General features: G+C 22.5%; 3 protein-coding genes across 3 annotated transcripts; all 3 read right to left on the bottom strand.

Moving 5' to 3' along the window:
* Positions 1-331: 331 nt before the first annotated feature.
* On the bottom strand, positions 332-8,374 carry LOC122847613. Its single transcript, XM_044145416.1, has 13 exons — positions 8,357-8,374; positions 7,809-8,259; positions 7,433-7,730; positions 7,256-7,355; positions 7,003-7,113; positions 6,739-6,894; positions 6,639-6,656; positions 1,508-2,135; positions 1,292-1,436; positions 936-991; positions 831-874; positions 476-742; positions 332-411 (listed from the first exon to the last, which is right to left on the bottom strand). The coding sequence occupies exons 2-13, from the start codon at positions 8,119-8,121 to the stop codon at positions 355-357; spliced, it is 2,193 nt and encodes a 730-aa protein (XP_044001351.1). The 5' UTR covers positions 8,122-8,259; positions 8,357-8,374; the 3' UTR covers positions 332-354.
* A 764-nt stretch (positions 8,375-9,138) lies between these two features.
* LOC122847604 lies at positions 9,139-15,657 on the bottom strand (the record flags this gene model as incomplete). The annotated part of the gene is made up of 13 exons (XM_044145404.1): positions 9,139-9,189; positions 9,261-9,416; positions 9,579-9,689; positions 9,787-9,886; positions 9,964-10,255; positions 10,335-10,785; positions 11,799-11,954; positions 12,075-12,094; positions 12,609-12,737; positions 13,119-13,329; positions 14,303-14,458; positions 15,108-15,223; positions 15,504-15,657. Coding segments are annotated over 13 exons (2,103 nt in total), but the record flags the coding sequence as incomplete, so codon positions are not given.
* Positions 15,658-16,841: 1,184 nt separating this feature from the next.
* Positions 16,842-18,576, bottom strand: LOC122847592. Its single transcript, XM_044145393.1, has 7 exons — positions 18,526-18,576; positions 17,967-18,417; positions 17,582-17,879; positions 17,403-17,502; positions 17,212-17,322; positions 16,971-17,126; positions 16,842-16,892 (listed from the first exon to the last, which is right to left on the bottom strand). The coding sequence occupies exons 1-7, from the start codon at positions 18,547-18,549 to the stop codon at positions 16,842-16,844; spliced, it is 1,191 nt and encodes a 396-aa protein (XP_044001328.1). The 5' UTR covers positions 18,550-18,576.
* Positions 18,577-18,855: the final 279 nt, after the last annotated feature.

The raw sequence follows: 18,855 nt of genomic DNA, 5'->3' as shown, positions 1-18,855 counted from the left end.
TCGTAGAGTATATTATTTTTATTGTTAGCTTATAATATTCTTACAATTAACTTAAACGCAAGAAATATTTCAATACAATATAAATCTTATTCAAAAAAATAATATTAATTATTTATCATTAATTATATAAAATTGATAAATTTATTTTAAAAAGTTTTGTGACTAGAGTATAAAATAATGTGTCATATTTTATGTGAGAAAAATTGATAAATGGAATAATACAAAAAAAATAAAATACATATTCATTTTCGGTAAACTATTAAGATATTTATTATTAATATAATTTTTTAAACAACAAAATGATAATAATTATAGTGAATCTTGTATTTTCGTTTCAACTAATAGAGCTTTCATTTACACTGCCAAAAATGATCGTAGAACAGACAAATATCCCATTGCTGTTTTGAGAACCTAAAAAAAAAATTAAAACACAATTTAATTATATTGTAATATTTATCATAAAAATAATACTCACTTCTGTCAGTGTGCTTAAACATAAAGTTTTAAATTTTCCTGCTGATAAACCAAGTGGCTTTTGTGATCTTATCATGCACAGTATTATTCCATTTGACGTGTCATGTGGCATATTGTACCATTGACAAGCATAATATGCTTCACAAACTTTATTGCTCTCGGTAATTAGTGATTCACCAACAACGCAATGTGCATATAATATTAGAAATACAAGAAAAATAAATATTAAAAATGTTGCAAGATCGGCATTTTGTCCTTTTGCATAATTCTAATTATTAAAAACAATTTTTTTTAAATTAATTAAGTTATCAATTAATACATTCCAAGTATTTGTTTTTTATTCAAATTAAACTTACAGTCAATAATTGATATCCAAGTATACATACAAGTGATGTTGCACCTGTAATTTAAAATAAGAAATTCAATTTTTAAATTTTTATATTTTCTTTTTGTTTACGTACCTACTAGATGTATCAATAAAGTTTCACTAAAGGCTTCCTCAATATCTTGTCCCATTCTAAAATATATATTATATTAGTTGTGTAGTAAAAATATATGTGCTATTTTGTTTTTAAAAATTTTTTAAATAACAAATAATCAAAATAACATTAAAATATATTTTATAAATCGGCTAAAAAATAAAATTAAACATAATTTATAAAATATTAATTATAAATTATAATTGATAATTCATAAATTATATTTAATATTATTTATTAGCCAATTTTTTTTTAAACAATACAAACATAACTAAAATATTTTTGTCTTATTATCAATTTAATGTTGAATAAAACTTATTCAATAAAATTATATTTACTTTAATAATCTGTTGTGTTCAATAATAATTTCATTGAGTTGTTTTTTACAAAAATTTATATTTGGATTAATTGTCGATATTTTTATTGATAAAACAGCTAATTTACCACAGATATGAAATACAAGTGATACCATCAAACAATCAGCTAATAAAAAAAACGAAAAAATTTTCATAAATAAATAATTATAACATATAATTTTAAATTATTAAATATACCTGCAGTTTGTCCAAAGCCACTGACAAAAACAAATGGAAATTGTGATACATACGTGATGACATACATTTTAAAATCATTAACTTGATGAAATAAATAAAATCGATAAGGTAGTATAAAGGGTTTTGTTAAATTATTAATTATAAAATCATCATCATTAATTGTTGATGATGGTGGTGGTTGTGGTGGTGGACTTGTTATTGGTTTAACATAATAACTCGACGCTGTCATTGCAACAAAAATACATAATAATTTACAAAATAGCTTTGCCCTTTTAATATAATCAATAAATACTTTTTTTTCTTCTGTCGTTTTGTATAATTTATAATCATAATCTTTAATTGCTTCATTAATAATATCACCAAGTTTTCTATTATATTTTTTAAGCATTGCAATTCGCACTAGTATTTGTGTAAATGCCATATTTTCAGTTAAATTTTCAATCACATGTTCAAGATCATCAATAAATAATAATAAATCAAGATATTCACAAAACATGTGATAAACAAAATAACCAAATGTCAATATAAATATAAATGTATTTTTTTTATTTGGCCAAAGGCCAAGTGTTGATAGCAAAAATTTATTTAAATTCATAATTTTAGAGGCATCGTCAAATTCTTCTTGAGCCTATTTTTAATTTAATTTAAAAAAAAATAGTAAGATTTAAGTTTAAAAATATAGAAATATATTTTACAATAATAAATTAAATTTAAAATAAAATGAAAATAAAAAAATGTACGTTTATTTAAAAATTATATTTAATTACTTGAATATTGTCGACTATCATTTTTTCTAATTATCAAATTTAATACCTGATGTTAACTTTTTGATGTTACAATAAAGACTGATAGACAATAATACTGGTACATATTAAATGTTAATTCTGAAAATAATTTACATAGGGTGACTTGACTTTTCAGGAAAATTATATATGCACCTTTATTCCTTGGAAAAATAAAAATTGCACCTGTCTAGACTTTAAATTTTATTTAATTTCTTGTTCTTTGAATTTTTTTTTTTTTTTTCTTTATTATATATTTTAGACATTGTCCCTAGATATAGATCAAAGGTAAATTTAAAATTATAGATAATTGCAGGGGTGATATTTCATACGATCACCAAGGGTGGATATTTAATTTTTTAATTCCACATAAAGCTCACCCTCATGCAATTGAATGGTTCAAAATATCGAACTCAGTGTACATTGTATTTCTAGACATACTGTAGATATAATGTAGGGGTGGGTTTTCTCCTTCCCTAAAATTTTATTGAATTCAGTACTCCAAGAGACACTGAACAGTTCAGTACACTGTCTGATATTATAGACATACATTGTCTTAAAAACTTTACTTTATAATATTACAATATTTATTTAAAATAATTATTAAAATTTGTGCTTTTTAGTATAAAGAAGTTTATATACATCAGTGCTTATTATTAAAATTATAATAAATACCTTTTTTTTTTTTTTTTACTTCTGTTGTACCATTAATTTTAATTTACAATTTTTATATAATTTATAATGTTAATTAATAACATCAAATACTTACAGTAAAATTATTATTTTCAGGAAAAATCATTACTCTGGAATATAGCTGTTATTTGTGTGTACAAAAAGTTTTATTTTTTACATGAAAAAATATAAATAATTGTGGATTAATCAACAAAAAATATTGGATACCAAAGAAGGATGAGTGGAAAAAAAAAAATAAAACAACCAATATCTATATTTTATCTGACAGTTTGATAATAACTTCAATATTCAGGTAAATTATTTTAAAAATAATTGTTACTATTTTTTATTTTTTTTTTCTTCTAATTATTCGATTACCTATAATTAAAAAAATTTATTATTATTTATAACTTATAAGTCATAAGTATAATTAAGTAATATTTAAATTAGTGCAATATTTTAAAAGTCATAGTGTATAATTTACATTAAAAATTATAAATTATAATTTAGTTATAATTCAAATCATAAATTTTCAATTAAAATTATGAGCTCTGAAGAATGGTATTCATTTATCGTATTTATTAAATTTGGGCCTGATTAATACAGGCCCAATCTCCATATTGGGTCTGCATTGGGACTTGATTAGAAAGACAGGGCCTGTTAAGGGCCTCATACAACCAGTTGATACAGGGCCTGGTAAGGCCCTTGCACAATTAGCTAATACAAGGCCTGGTAAGGCCCTCATATAACCAGCTAATACAGGGCCTGATTAGGCCCTTGCACGACTAGCTAATACAGGGCCTGATGAGGCCCTCATATAACCAGCTAATACAAGGCCCGATAAGGCCCTCATACAACCAGTTAATACAGGGCCTGTTAAGGCCCTTACATGGCCACATAACACAAGGCCTTTTTCAGGCCCAATGATAAGGCCTCAATCAAGTAAGTATAGTGACTCAATCAGGCCCATGAGTATCATCATTAATCAGGCCCCAAATAAAATACGATAAATTTTTCCTAAAAAAATTAAAAAATTATTTAATTAATAATTAATCTGAAACATTAAATTATTTACATTTAATTATTATTCAAAATTATTATTATTATTATTATAAATAAAAATTAAAAATAAATAAATAAATTATAATAATATGTTAAAAATAAAATAATAACATCAATAAACAAATTATAAGTTTTAATTAAAAATAAAAATTGATTTAACATTGAAACGATAAACAAAGACATTTACATTGACATTTAGACATAAAGTTTATTTTTTTTTTTTTACATTTACTTATATGGTAAAAACTTAATTTAAAATAACATTAAACAATTAATTAATTATTGTTTAATTTCTTAATATCTAACTTAAAAATTATTACTAGCTGCTACTTTTTTCTCAACTTCAACTTAATTCCTTGTCATTTTATATTTAATTGTATCCAATTTATTATTATATCTTTTCTTATATGTAAGTGCATTGATGAATATTATAATGATTGTTTACTAAAATAAAATTATTTCACTAACAGTAATGGGTGTACGAATCCCTTGTTGGGAACCAAAATTGTCATTATCAGGATATGCTCGCTGACATAACAGATTAAGGCCTGGCTAATTAAATTGCGGTTATGCACCTGAATTTAATTTCACCAGTTGCTTCGTTTTGATCTATAGTTCTTTTCAGAATTTTAAATCAAGCGAAACGCATACACTCAATGACGCTAGGAAATAAACTTTATAAAAGTAGACACTTGTATGATTGATGTGTGATTACTTATTAAAAGATAATTATAAATTTTATGGAACAAAATTATAATGACTGGTAATTAAGGCGTCGAAATATTCAGTAAAACAGTTTTCATAATTATTATACGGTTCGCCACTTAAAATTATGTGCATTTTATCGTTGTGCACTTATTGTTTAATGAAAAAAAAAATATTTTCGCATTATTAATTATACTCAAACATTAATTAATTTTTTTTTTTCAATTCACTTATACACTTGTCACTCAGAAATCACTCATTCAATTTTCAATACTTAAAACTAGTGCAGCATAAAATAAAATATTTAAAATAATATTTAAAATAATATATAAATTTAAAAAAAAATAATAATATAAATTTTTCATTGTTAAATAAAAAAATAATAATATTGATAATTTAATCACAAATAAAAAACAACTCACTTTTTTAAATTTCAATAACAAGTACAGTTTTGTTGATCCACATTAAAATATATATTTTATCCAATCACCAACCCCTGAAAAATATAATTGAATTAGTATTTTTAAACATAAATTAATATTAACAATAACACAAACCAACAAATAAATTTAATCACAATAAAAGCTCTTCCATTTTATCAAAATTATAAAATAATATCATCAAGATCTTTTCACAAAAAAAAAAAAAAAAAAACTCACTGTTAAATAATTCGTAAATAATATAATTTAATTTATAATTATAAAATAATTACAAAATAATTGTAAATAATAGAACTATTTTAAAAAAATGATATTATTTTATTTTATTTATGCCAAGTATTTTGATTAAATTTATTTTTTGTAAAGACTTATTACTGTGCTTTCGGCAAGAGAAGCTCCTCGTCCAAACATCACCCAACGACTGCCCAATATCCACTGTTTGGTGTTTTCATAATTTTCCATGGCAACATGTTGACAAACAAAAACAAATACTCTGTTGTTTCTATAGGGGAGTTTAAAATAAATGTATGAAAAAAAAAAAAAAATAATGATAAAAGTTTAAAATTACTTGATCCCCAGTTGATCGCCGGTGAGCAAGTTCAAGAAACTTTTTTTTTTTTATATACATAGTCTATAGACTGAAGGGAAAACATAATAATACGGTAAATATTATGATTGAGGGGTGAATTTAATATTAGCAAGAAAATACAATGTAAAGCTCAAGCTTTTTCAAGCATTATATTTATTTTTAAACTACCACGGTCAATGCTCAATGCTTTACACAGTAAAATAATATGTTTCTCTGAAAACTCCCCTCGCAAAAAAAAGAGGGTTGTCCATGCACAGGTGAAAACTTTATATTACTATGTAACTTCTTGGAAAATTTTTTACAGAGTGGAGGGGATGACATTTTATTCAGTCGTCGAAGAGCAACACCCCTGTACATGTCGATCATGAAAAAAAAAAAAATTTTACTTGTTGATATTTTACTTTAACTTTTTTTAAATTTATTTTATCAGTAAATTTTATCAAGTAAATTTTTTTTTTTTTTTTATGATCGACATGTACAAGAGGGCTGCTCTTTGACGGCTGAATAAAATGTCATCCCCTCCACTCCACAATAACTATTATTATTATTATTAATATGACAATTCATAAATTTTTTTTTTTTATTGTTTTATATATTTTTGACAGGAAAAACATTTTTTTTTGTTAATGATCATAAGAAAATTGAAAAAAAAAATGGGTCTAATTTTAATACCTCCATTTTTCATTTTAGAGTTTTGTATATTTATAATTATCAAATAATTGGTTACATATTTTTGTCTACACATTCTAAATAATATCAAAAGACTATGTTGATTATTAATTATACAATTTAATTAAAATTTCTAAGAAATAAATTCTGTTGGCATTTATTATTTTGTAATAATAAAATCAGTGCATTTGTCGTAACATTGATACATATGCCATTGATGATTTTATAATCTTGAAAAATTAAAATGATAAATTAATAATTATACAGAGATTTTAATTGTTGATATTTTATTAATATTTAATTGTTACTTACCAGAAGAAATGAGTGGAGAGAGTAAATGTAAAATCCTCCAGCTGTTAAATCAAGTGGCCTGTCAGCTATTATCATGCATATCATTAATTTTTTTTTGTCTTTTATTGATAAATTATATGATAGACATTGATAATACGTATCTCTAAGATTATCAACCTGAAAAAATTGTAAAAAAAAATAAATTTACATAATGAAAAAAAAAATTTATATACCTATTAATTTAAATTATAAAAATACACAATTTAAAATGGATAAAAAATTTACCTCAGTATGCATACATTCACCTAAATAACATGTTAAAAATATAACCATTAAAATGCAAACAATATATGCACCAAGAAAAACTGTTGACAAGAAATCCAGTTGACTGTAACTCTAGATTATTGTCAATAATTTATAAAAATATTACAAAAATTAAAACACAATAATTAATTTTAAGAAAAAAAAATTATAATATTATCTTAATAAAATAAATAAATAATATTAATATTTAAACATTATTATTGTTAATAATTACCAAAGTTCCAGAATAAATAAGAGCAGCCAGGAGGATCGTGTAGCTCAATAGTTCATAAAATAATTGAACATAATAAACATCATTTGTTTGTCGTACCATTCTGTAAATAAATTAACAATAAATTAATAATATTATTTTAAAATAAATAACATAATATTTATTAGCAAAAATATTTACAAAATAAGTTGACAATGTTTTTCAATATGTTTTGAAAATGATATGTATTTTCTTGATATATTTTTGTCATTATTATCATCAAAGTATATTTTTATTCTGTGAGATAATACTGCTAATTGTATACATATATTTCCGACAATTAAAGTGTAAACAATTAACAAAACAATACCAATGTTGCTTATGTAAATCATCGTTATTTCATAAACATAAAGTAATAAAACTCTGTGTAATGGAGTAAAGTCAATGAATATACGAATTCGAAATGGTGTTGCTAGTGTTGTATTTTCATGATGTATTCCTATGAAAAATATAAAAATATATACGAAAAAAAGAGAAATTAAAAATACTTTAATTAGTGATAAAATTATTAACTTACGTGAAATAATAAATCCAGGTAATGCTTTACTGTGCCAATAAATTGTCGCTCCCATTGCAAAAAAAACTCCAATTCTCAGGTATTTATCAGCAAACGAATGGTATTTTATGAATAATTTTTTTTCTTCATCATCTTTGTAATTTTCTTCATCCATATCATCAATTGTTTTAGCAAGTAAAATATGTAAATTTTTACTAAATTTTAATAATAATATGCGAAATAAAATTCCCGATTGAATTGCTGTTTCACTAAAATTTTCAATTGTTTTAGCGACATCACCGAATACTGATATTAAATCAGCATATCCCATCATTAAATGACTTGCATGATAGAACACAAGTAATGAAAATCTTATTTTATCAAAAAATGATATTTCAAATGGCCATACTCCAATGAATTTTAATCGTTTTTTAACACGATCAACGACACTTTGTGCTATCTTGAAATTTTTCTACAATATAATAATTTTATATGAAACATATACCAAAGCTTTTATTTGTACCGATAAATTGTAGCGAAAAAAAATGAATATTGACAAGTAGTAATACCTGCTCCAAGTCAGACAGAACCATTTTTTTTTTATGTGATTTCTCAGAACAGAATGAATCGCCCGAATAATACAAGAGAATATTATTCGAATTTGCCACGACATAAAGTTTTAAATTATAAAGAAAGAATAAAATATTAAATAAAAAAAAAACAAATCAATAATAGATGTGTGGGAGTTGTGCAATATGTTAAAAGATTATCGAGAAAAATATTATTTGCATTATTGAATATACGCCCTCTTTTTTTTTTTTTATGCGTAAGTTTAAATAACTTTATAACTAAAATTACAGTTGTTTAAAAAAAAATATATATTTGTGCAGGCTGATGACTTAAGAGTGGCTAATAGAGGGGATGAGCTTTTATCAGTTTTTCACAAATGTCTCTATCAAATTGACATCATTCTTTCTGCATGAAAATTACAAATAAAAATATATTTTTTTGTTAAATTTAATAAACATTAAAACAAGAAAAAAAATAAATAAATAACAGTGAAAATAATCATAGTTAAATCAAGTAAGTGTTTAACAATTTTTCATAGTGTTTTTTTTATTTAGATTTTTTTTTTTTTTTAAATTTAATATAGGTAATAATTATTTATGATAGTATTAATTAATAATACACATAAATTATTGTAAATTTGATAATTGTAAAATAAATAAAAATTAAAACTAACTTGTGTATATAATTGTTGTACTTAGTTTTATATTTTTTCTACCACTAGAAAATCTTTTTACTGCTGTGATAATTATTAATTAAAAGATGGATAAATATTTTCAAATAGTTAGTGCATTTGTTGTAGCATTGATACATATGCCATTGATGATTTTATAATCTGAAATTGAATATATTGTATCTAAAATTAATAATAATTTTTTTTTAGTGTATTATTTTTTTTCAATTTACCATGAGAAATGAGTGAAGTGAATAAATGTAAAATCCACCAGCTGTTAAATTAACAGGTTTATCAGCTATTGATAAGCAAATTAGTAATTTTTTTTTATCCTCCATTGATAGATTATATGACAAACATTGATAATATGTATCACGAAGATTATCAACCTGTGAAAATAAAAAATTATTTATATTTGCTTATAATAAAATATTAACGAAATTTTATTTTTTTATTAAATTTATTTGACTTTATAAATAATATAATTTTTAATTTGCAAAATTAACATTATATTAATCAAATTTATTTATATAAAATTATGTAAAATTTACCTCAGTGTGTATACACTCTCCTAAATAACATGTACAAAATATAATTATCATCATACAACAAATATAACAACCAATAAATATTGCTCCCGCAATGTCATCATTATTAAAACTCTAATAAAAAATACATATATTAAATTATTAATTTATTTAATTTTATATAAACTAATTTTTTTTTTTAAACTAACATAATTTTTTTTAAATTATTTACCTCAGAGCCAGTGTACATTAGTAAACCCAATAAAACAGTAAAACTCAATAGTTCATAAAATAGTTGAAAGTAATAAATATCATTAATTTTTTGTATCATTCTATAAAAAAAAAAAATATGTTAATAAATTTTAAAAACAACCAGGGAATCAAAATACAAAAAAAAACAATAACTTACGAAATTAGTTGACTATGTTTGTCAACATAATATTTAAATGAATTTTCTTTTCGTATATTTTTATGATCATCTTTAAAATATATTTTTATTCTGTGTGACAGTATTGCTAATTGTACACACATATTTAGAACAATTAATGTGTAAAGTGTTAACATGTAAATACCAATATTATTAATGTATATCATTGTTAATTCAAATACATAAATAATCAGAGTTCTATGTAATGGTGTTATGTCAATAAATGTACAAAGTCTATATGGAGTTGCTAAAATTGCTGTTTCATTATGTAATCCTTTTTTTTTTTTTAACATAAAAAATAATGATGTTATTATAATTTAATAAATTAAAAAAAAAAAATATAAAAAACTTACGTGCATCAATGTAAGCAGGTATTCCTTTGACATACCAATAAATTGTCGATCCCATTGCAAAATAAATACCATATTTTAACAATTTATCAGCCAATAAATAATATTTTATGAAAATTCTTTTTTCATCATCATCCCTATAATTTTCTTCATTCATATGATTCAATGTTGTTGCTAGTAAAATTTGTAAATCTTTACTTAATTTTAATAATAATATTCTTATTAATATTGATGATTGTGTATTTGTTTCACTAAAATTTTCAACTGTTTTTTCAATATCACCAAATATTGATATTAAATCAGCGTATCCCATCATTAAATGACTTGCATGATAAAAAACAAGCAATGAAAATCTTATTTTAGCCAAAAATGTTAATCCAAAAGGCCAAATACCAATGAATTTTAATTGATTTTTAACACGTTCAATAACACTTTTTGCAATTTCAAAATTTTTCTACAAAAACAAGATTATTAATATTTGTTATTTATCAATTAAAAATAATAATATAATATATGATAATAGAAAAGTTTTTGATTAAAAAAATCAATAAGACCTTTTCCACGTCAGACAAAACCATGATGTGGTTTTATGAAAATGAAATGAGTTGTTCAAAGAATACGAGTGAAGTGTCTCTAGTCATATGACACTTAGTTTGTAATTTAAAAAAAGAAAGAAAGAAAAAAAAATACGAAGCAGAAAATTTAAAATTCAAAAAAGAAAAACACGCAATGTTCGTGAGAAATTGTGCATTTGTTAAAAAACTGACACAATAAAAAAACAAAGTACAATTATCATTTTTTATGCACCCTCATTGTTTCAATGATAGCAGGGTGGTAATTTAAAACTTTGATTTTCTTACGTCAGGAAAATTTGATCGTGGAAAGTAGGAAGGGGATGGAAAAAAAGGGGGATTTTCTACAGTTCAATAAGTGTTGGCTTTGCATAAACATCATTGAAATAAAAATACAAGAATACACGTAAAATAAAAATCATAAAGATGAACTGTTTGGACAGAAATATAAGGTATGAAAAGTTTTTTTTAAGTGTAAATAATAATAGTGAAAAATAATAATAAAACTACTTAAAGTCATAATTATATGCTTATGATTTATTGTACAATTAAATATGAAAAATTTATTATACAGAAGCCATATGTGGTGATTGAATAGTTAATTATAAAAAAATTATGCTATCAATTTAACAAGTGCACAGAGAATATTTTTTAGGTATTATTTAACTGAAAGACATTTTTTTTCTGTCCTATATTATTTATTCTTGATAATGTTGTTTATTTTATTTTCAAAAAAAATATTTTCATTGAGCATTGAATCACATTTGTTGCAACATTGATACGTAAGCCAATGAAGATTTAATGATCTTGAAAAAAAAATTAATCAATTAATTAATAGGTGTAAGATTGATAATAACAATAATAAATATTATTTTTAATTTATTATAGTACTTACAATGAGAAATGAATTTAATGAATAATTATAAAAACCTCCAGCTTTGATATTGACAGGTTTATCAACCATAATCATGCAAATTAATAATTTTTTTTTATCCTCAATTGATAAATCATAAGAAAGTGATTCATAATAAGACTCTCTAAGATTTTCAACCTGTAATATATAAAATAAAAATTTATTGATTCAAACTATTGAAATTGAAGAAAAAAAAAAGAAATTTATTAATTTTTTTTTCAAATAATTATGATGTAATTATTGTTTAAATAATTTTACCTCACTACGAAGACATTCACCTAAATAACAGTTTAGAAATATCATCATTAATATACAAATAATATATGCAACAAGAAATGATGCTCCAATGATTTCGTTATTTCTAATATTCTGCAATTAATTTTATCTTATCAATTGTCCAACCATTATATGATTTATTTTAAATAATAATTATTCTTATACTTGAGCTGCGGTATAAATGAGTAATCCCAGTAAAATTGTGAATCCCATCAGTTCAAAAATAAGCTGAATCTGATAAATATTGTTTGTTTGTTTTATCAATCTTTTAATAATAAATATTTATTATTAAACAGAAAAATTTTTTCCTTCTTCAAAAATAATAATAATAATTTTAAAAAAGTACTTACGTAATGAGTCGACAATGTTTTTTAACATGTTGTTTGAATAATATAGTTTTTAATATTGAATTTCTATTTGTATTTTGAAAATTAATTTTTATCCTGTGCGATAGTATGGCTAATTGTATGCATATATTTGCGACAATTAAACTATGAATTATTATAATTATAATACCAATGTTACTCACGTAAATCATTGTTATTTCATAGATATAAAGTAAAAGAATTCTGTATAATGGTGTAAAATTAATGAATATACGAATTCTCAATGGTGTTGCCAGTGTTGCTGTTTGATTGTTCAATCCTATTGAAAAAAAATGACATACAACATAAAGAGCATAATTTATGGTAAACGCACAGTATAATTAATTGAAAAAATGTAAGTAAATAATTTATGGTAAATAATTATAATTAGATTAAATTGTTATCAAATTTGTTGACTTACGTGTATTTATGAATCCAGGTACAGCTTTAATATACCAAAAAAAAGTTGCTTGCATTGCGAAAAACGTACCGTATCGAAAAAATTTATCAAAAAATAAAAAATACTTTGTAAATAATTTTTTCTCTTCATTATCTTTGTAATTATTTTTATTTATATCATCAATTGTATTAGTTAATAAGTTTTGTAATTTGTTACTTGATTTTAAAAAAAATATTCGCAGTAAAAATGCTGATTGTATACCAGTTTCACTTAAATTTTCAACAGTTTTATCGATATCTCCAAATATTGTAATTAAATCTGCATATCCCATGACCAAATGACTCGAGAGATAAAATACGAATAATGTAAATTTCACTTTTCCCATGAATGTTATTCCAAAAGGCCAAACACCTGGTAATTCTAAACTATTTTTTACACGTTCCATTACACATGCTGCTTTTTCAAATTTTTCCTATTACAATAATTTTTAATAATATTAAATAAATACAGAAAAACTATCGAATAAAAGTTTGATAAAATATAAAAATCTAGTTATTAAAAATACTTGTTCTATGTTTGAAAAAACCATGATCAATTTCTTTCACAGAGAAAAAAAATACTATGGAAATTACAACAATAAAAAAATTGATATATTTTACAGATAATAAAAAAAAAAAAATTCAAAGAAAATACTAACAATAAAATGAAAATGAATCAATAATAAATACGTGGGAGTTTTCACAATAAAAAAAACTCTAGAAAAAACAAATGACATGACGGTAATTTAATATGCACCCATATTTTTCCAATGAAACTTTTATCTGTAATATAAGAAAATTGATGTTGATTTGTGGTCACACAAATTATTTATATGCGTATAAAAGAAAGCTTTTGAACTTTCATTGCTTTGGTAGTAAAGAAGGGGATAAAATTTTTTTCATACAGCATACAGTGTTGGTTATGAATTTGCAAGTATTATTAGGGCTTGTGATGTGACTATAATTATTTGCATTGTGAAAATAAGCTTGCACTTTATCAAAGTAATTTTTTAACGATTGGTGCAGTGAAAAGTTATTAAAAATATTTTAAAAAACAAGTGCACAGTGTTTACAAAATTTTTATACAACAAAAAAACATTTTATAAATATTTCAGTTCACATATCATCAATGTTGTTTTTGTGCATAAAATTAACACACTTCACTTTTCCAAGAAACATGATAGACTTTAGTATAATTTAGCTATGAAGAATTATTATTTATACATGATAATATTCTTTTATTTGCAATTTAATAATTATTTATTTTTCAATTTAAATTACATTTGTCGCAACATTGATACGTAGGCCATTGAAGATTTAATTATCTTGAAAAAGAAAATAATTAATTGATTAATAGGTGTAACAATAATAACAATAATATTTATTTTTGTATTATATCATACTCACAATAAGAAATGAATTTAATGAATAATTATAAAAACCTCCAGCTTTGATATTAACAGGTTTATCAACAATAATCATACAAACAATAATTTTTTTTTTATCCTCGATTGACAAATCATAAGAGAGACATTCATAATAAGCTTCTCTGAGATTTTGAACCTGTAATATATAAAATGTAATTTATAGCTTTTTTTTTTTAAATAATTTACATGTAACTATTGTTTAAAATTAACATAGATTGTTAATTTCACCTCAGTATGAAGACATTCACCTAAATAACAGTTCAAAAATATCATCATCAATATGCAAATTATATATGCTGCAAGAAATATTGATGCAATGATATCGTCAATTCTAAAATTCTAAAATCAATTATTTTTTCAAATATATATATTAATTATTTATTAATATCACTTTTAATATTATTAAAATATTATATACTTGAGTTGCAGTGTAAAAAAGTAATCCCAGTAAAATTGTGAATCCCATCAATTCAAAAATAAGTTGAATCTGATAAATATTGTTTGTTTGTTTTATCAATCTTATAATGTTAAATATTCATTATTAAACAGAAAAATTTTTTCCTTCTTTAAAAATAATAATAATAATAATTTTAAAAAAGTACTTACGTAATGAGTCGACAATGTTTTTTAACATGTTGTTTAAATAGCATAGTTTTCAATATTGAATTTCTATTTGTATTTCGAAAATTAATTTTTATCCTGTGCGATAGTATGGCTAATTGTATGCATATATTCGCGACAATTAAACTATGAATTATTATAATTATAATACCAATGTTACTCACGTAAATCATTGTTATTTCATAGATATAAAGTAACAGAATTCTGTATAATGGTGTAAAATTAATGAATATACGAATTCTAAATGGTGTTGCCAGTGTTGCTGTTTGATTGTTCAATCCTATTGAAAAAAATAAAATGAACATGAATAGTTAATTATCGATGAATTACTAATATTATAATTGTTATGAAATTTGTTGACTTACGTGCATTTATGAATCCAGGTACTGCTTTGATATACCAAAAAAAAGTTGCTTGCATAGCAAAAAATGTACCGTATCGAAAAAATTTACCAAAAAATAAAAAATATTTTGAAAATAATTTTTTCTCTTCATTATCTTTGTAATTATTTTTATTTATATCATCAATTGTATTAGTTAATAAGTTGTGTAATTTTTTACTTGATTTTAAGTATATCATTCGCAATAGAATTGCTGAATGTATACCAGTTTCACTTAAATTTTCAACAGTTTTTTCGATATCACCGAATACTGTAATTAAATCTGCATATCCCATGGCCAAGTGACTCGAGAGATAAAATACAAATAAAGTAAATTTTACTTTCCCTATAAATGTTATTTCAAAAGGCCAAACACCTGGTAATTTTAAACTACTTTTTACACGTTCCATTACACATGCTGCTTTTTCGAATTTTTCCTATTACAATAATTTTTAATAATATTAAACAAATATACAAAAAAACTATCAAATAAAAGATTGATAAAATAAAAAAGTCTAATTATTAAAAATACTTGTTCTATGTTTGAAAAAACCATGATCAATTTCTTTCACAGAAAAAAAATTACTATGATAATTACAAAAATGAAGAATATATATTGTACATTTATATTTTTATTTCCATAGCAAATGAATTAAAATACAAAATATAAGTCGTTGTTTTTTTCACACATATGTCCACCACAATAAAAAGTTTTTTATTAACAGAAAATGAATGAAAAAATTCAAAGAAAATATTAGCAATAAAATGAAAATGAATCAATAATAAATACGTGGGAGTTTTCACAATAAAAAAAACTCTAGAAAAAACAAATGACATGACGGTGATTTAATATGCACCCATATTTTTCCAATGAAACTTTTATCTGTAATATAAGAAAATTGATGTTGATTTGTGCTCACACAAATTATTTATATGCGTATAAAAGAAAGCTTTTGAACTTTCATTGCTTTGGTAGTAAAGAAGGGGATAATATTTTTTTTATACAACATACAGTGTTGGTTTTGAATTTGCAAGTATTATTAGTTCTTGTGCTGTGACTATAATTATTTTTATTGTGAAAATAAGCTTGCACTTTGTTTAAGCTTACATGGACCCATTGACAAGTCATTGAATTCAAATGAAAAACAAGTGCACAGTGTTTATAAATATTGCATAACTCATATTATTTTATTGTAAATAAAAATGCATGTTGTATCATACGCTGTTGATAAGTATTTTTCGATTTTTTAATATTACATGCATGTACTAATTTTTATTATCGATTTAATTTCTAACAGAAATATATTATTTTTTTTTTACTAACTCAGTGACAATAAGAAAAAAAAATAATCACATTACTTTAAAATTATGAAATAAAAATTTAATTATTTATGTGCATTTTATTAAAATCATTTCAATGAATATCGAAGTTATGTCTCAAATACAACTTACAAAGCCCATTATTTAAATAAATTATACATTTAATATTCTTTATAATAATATTATGATATGTAAACTGTTATTCCATTTGTCGAAGTATAGAAACATATGCCATTGATGATTTTATAATCTAAAATATGAAAAGAAATATTAAACACAAATTTTATATATATTTAAAAATTATTTGAATTTTTTTTTTAAAAGGTACCATCAGGAATGAATTTAAAGTATATATGTAAAAACCTCCAGCTGTAATGTGAAGTGGTTTATCAACAATAGCCATGCAAATTAATAATTTTTTTTTATCATCAATTGACATGCTATGTGACAAACACTGATAATATGTTTCTCGAAGATTATCAACCTGTGCAGAAAATTAATTATTACGTGAAATTATCATTTTAACGTTGGACTATTATTTTTAATAAATAAAATTATATTATTCATACCTCAGTGAGCAAACATTCACCCAAATAACAAGGGATAAATATCCACATTAACATACAACCACAATAAATTCCCAAAGAGATCATGCCAATGACATCACCCATACTCAGTAACTTTTTTAAAACATAAAAAATTATAATCATTATAATAAATATATATTCAATGTACATATAATCAAAATAATATTATTTACCACTGTGAAAATATAAGTAATTAATGCCAATAAAATAGTAAATTGTAAAAGCTCAAAAAATAATTGAGTATAATAAATACGATCCATGTCTCGAACAATTCTATATTATAAAATCATTAAAACTGTATTAAGAATATTATCAATGAATAAAATAATTAATTAAATTAAATAATACATACGAAATCAGTTGACAATGTTTATCAACATGATTTTTAAAAAAATTATCTTCTGTTATTGTTTTATTTTCATTTTTATATGAAAAATATATTTTCATTCTATTTCCAAGTAATCCCAATTGCGTGCAAACATTTAAGACAATTAATCCTTGAAGTGTTATTGTCAAAATATATATATTGCATAAATAAATTATTGGTAATTCAATAATATAAATGAATATAATTCGGTTGAGTGGTGATGTGTCGAATGGAACACGTATGCGATAAGGTGGTAATAACAATACTGATTCATTCGTAAATCCTTGATGAAAAATGTAAAAAACAAAATAAACGCATTAAACAATTAAACTGTTATTAAAATATGAAAAATAATTTTATAAATACTTACGTGATGCAATATAAGGTGGAATTTGTTTAAAATGCCAATAAGTAATTGAACTGAGTGTAATAAATTGTCCAATAATTAAATATTTATATAAAAAAAGATGATATTTTATAAATACTCTTTTTTCATCATCATTCTTGTAATTTTTCATATCAACATCTTCAAATGTTATTGTTAATAATTTTTGCAATTTTTTATCAATTCTCAATGACAACATTCTAATCAAAATGACAGATTGAAAACCTGTTTCACTGAAATTTTCAACAGTTAAGCCAATATTACCAAACACTTCTATGAGATCTATATATTTTGTTATCATATGAATTATAAAAAATATTGTTAATATTGTAAATTTAATATCTTTCCAGCTTGTTCTTTCGAAAGGCCATATTCCAAGAAAGTCCATATACCATTTAGCACGACCAATAACACTCTGTGCTTTTTCAAGATTTTTCTGTAGTGATAATAATAGCGAAAAAATATAAAAATTAATTCACTTTATATGCTATTATTTCATTTAACTTTTGTATGAGATTAAAATAAAAATACTGTAGAAAAATACCTGTTCATTTTCTGACAGAGACATTATGAGTAAAAGTTTTTATTAATTTTTTTTTGTATATGAAATTAAAAGAAGGCTACTGAGAAAAAAAGTGAATATTTTCTTATAATTTTAATAAACGACAAAAGCTTAAATTTCTGAGAAATGAAAAAAAAAATAATTGATTATTCATAGCAAATACATATCGTGAGAATTTATGCAACTCGTGAAAGAATTAAAATTCAAAGAAAATAATAAAATTACGATCAAGTGTACTGAAATTAAAAATTGTTACTGAGAAAAAAAGTGGATATTTTTTTTATTACTTTATTAAACGATAAAAGCTTAAAT

Source organism: Aphidius gifuensis, linkage group LG1, assembly GCF_014905175.1.
Source record: "Aphidius gifuensis isolate YNYX2018 linkage group LG1, ASM1490517v1, whole genome shotgun sequence".
In the NCBI taxonomy this organism is placed as follows: Eukaryota; Metazoa; Arthropoda; class Insecta; order Hymenoptera; family Braconidae; genus Aphidius; species Aphidius gifuensis.
The sequence above is the reverse complement of the archived record's forward strand: the minus strand, read 5'-3'. Positions and strand labels throughout refer to the sequence as shown.

Excerpts from the sequence above, each read along its gene's own strand:
- LOC122847613 (XM_044145416.1), bottom strand. The coding sequence starts at position 8,121 with ATGATGGGATATGCTGATTTAATATCAGTATTCGGTGATGTCGCTAAA. Across the intron at positions 7,356-7,432 it reads AAACATTGTCAACTTATTTT|AATGGTACGACAAACAAATG; the intron begins GTAAATATTTTT and ends ATTTATTTACAG. Across the intron at positions 6,895-7,002 it reads GTGAATGTATGCATACTGAG|GTTGATAATCTTAGAGATAC; the intron begins GTAAATTTTTTA and ends CAATTTTTTCAG.
- LOC122847592 (XM_044145393.1), bottom strand. The coding sequence starts at position 18,549 with ATGTCTCTGTCAGAAAATGAACAG. Across the intron at positions 17,323-17,402 it reads TTACTTATATTTTCACAGTG|TTACTGAGTATGGGTGATGT; the intron begins GTAAATAATATT and ends GTTTTAAAAAAG. Across the intron at positions 16,893-16,970 it reads CTTTAAATTCATTCCTGATG|ATTATAAAATCATCAATGGC; the intron begins GTACCTTTTAAA and ends TTCATATTTTAG.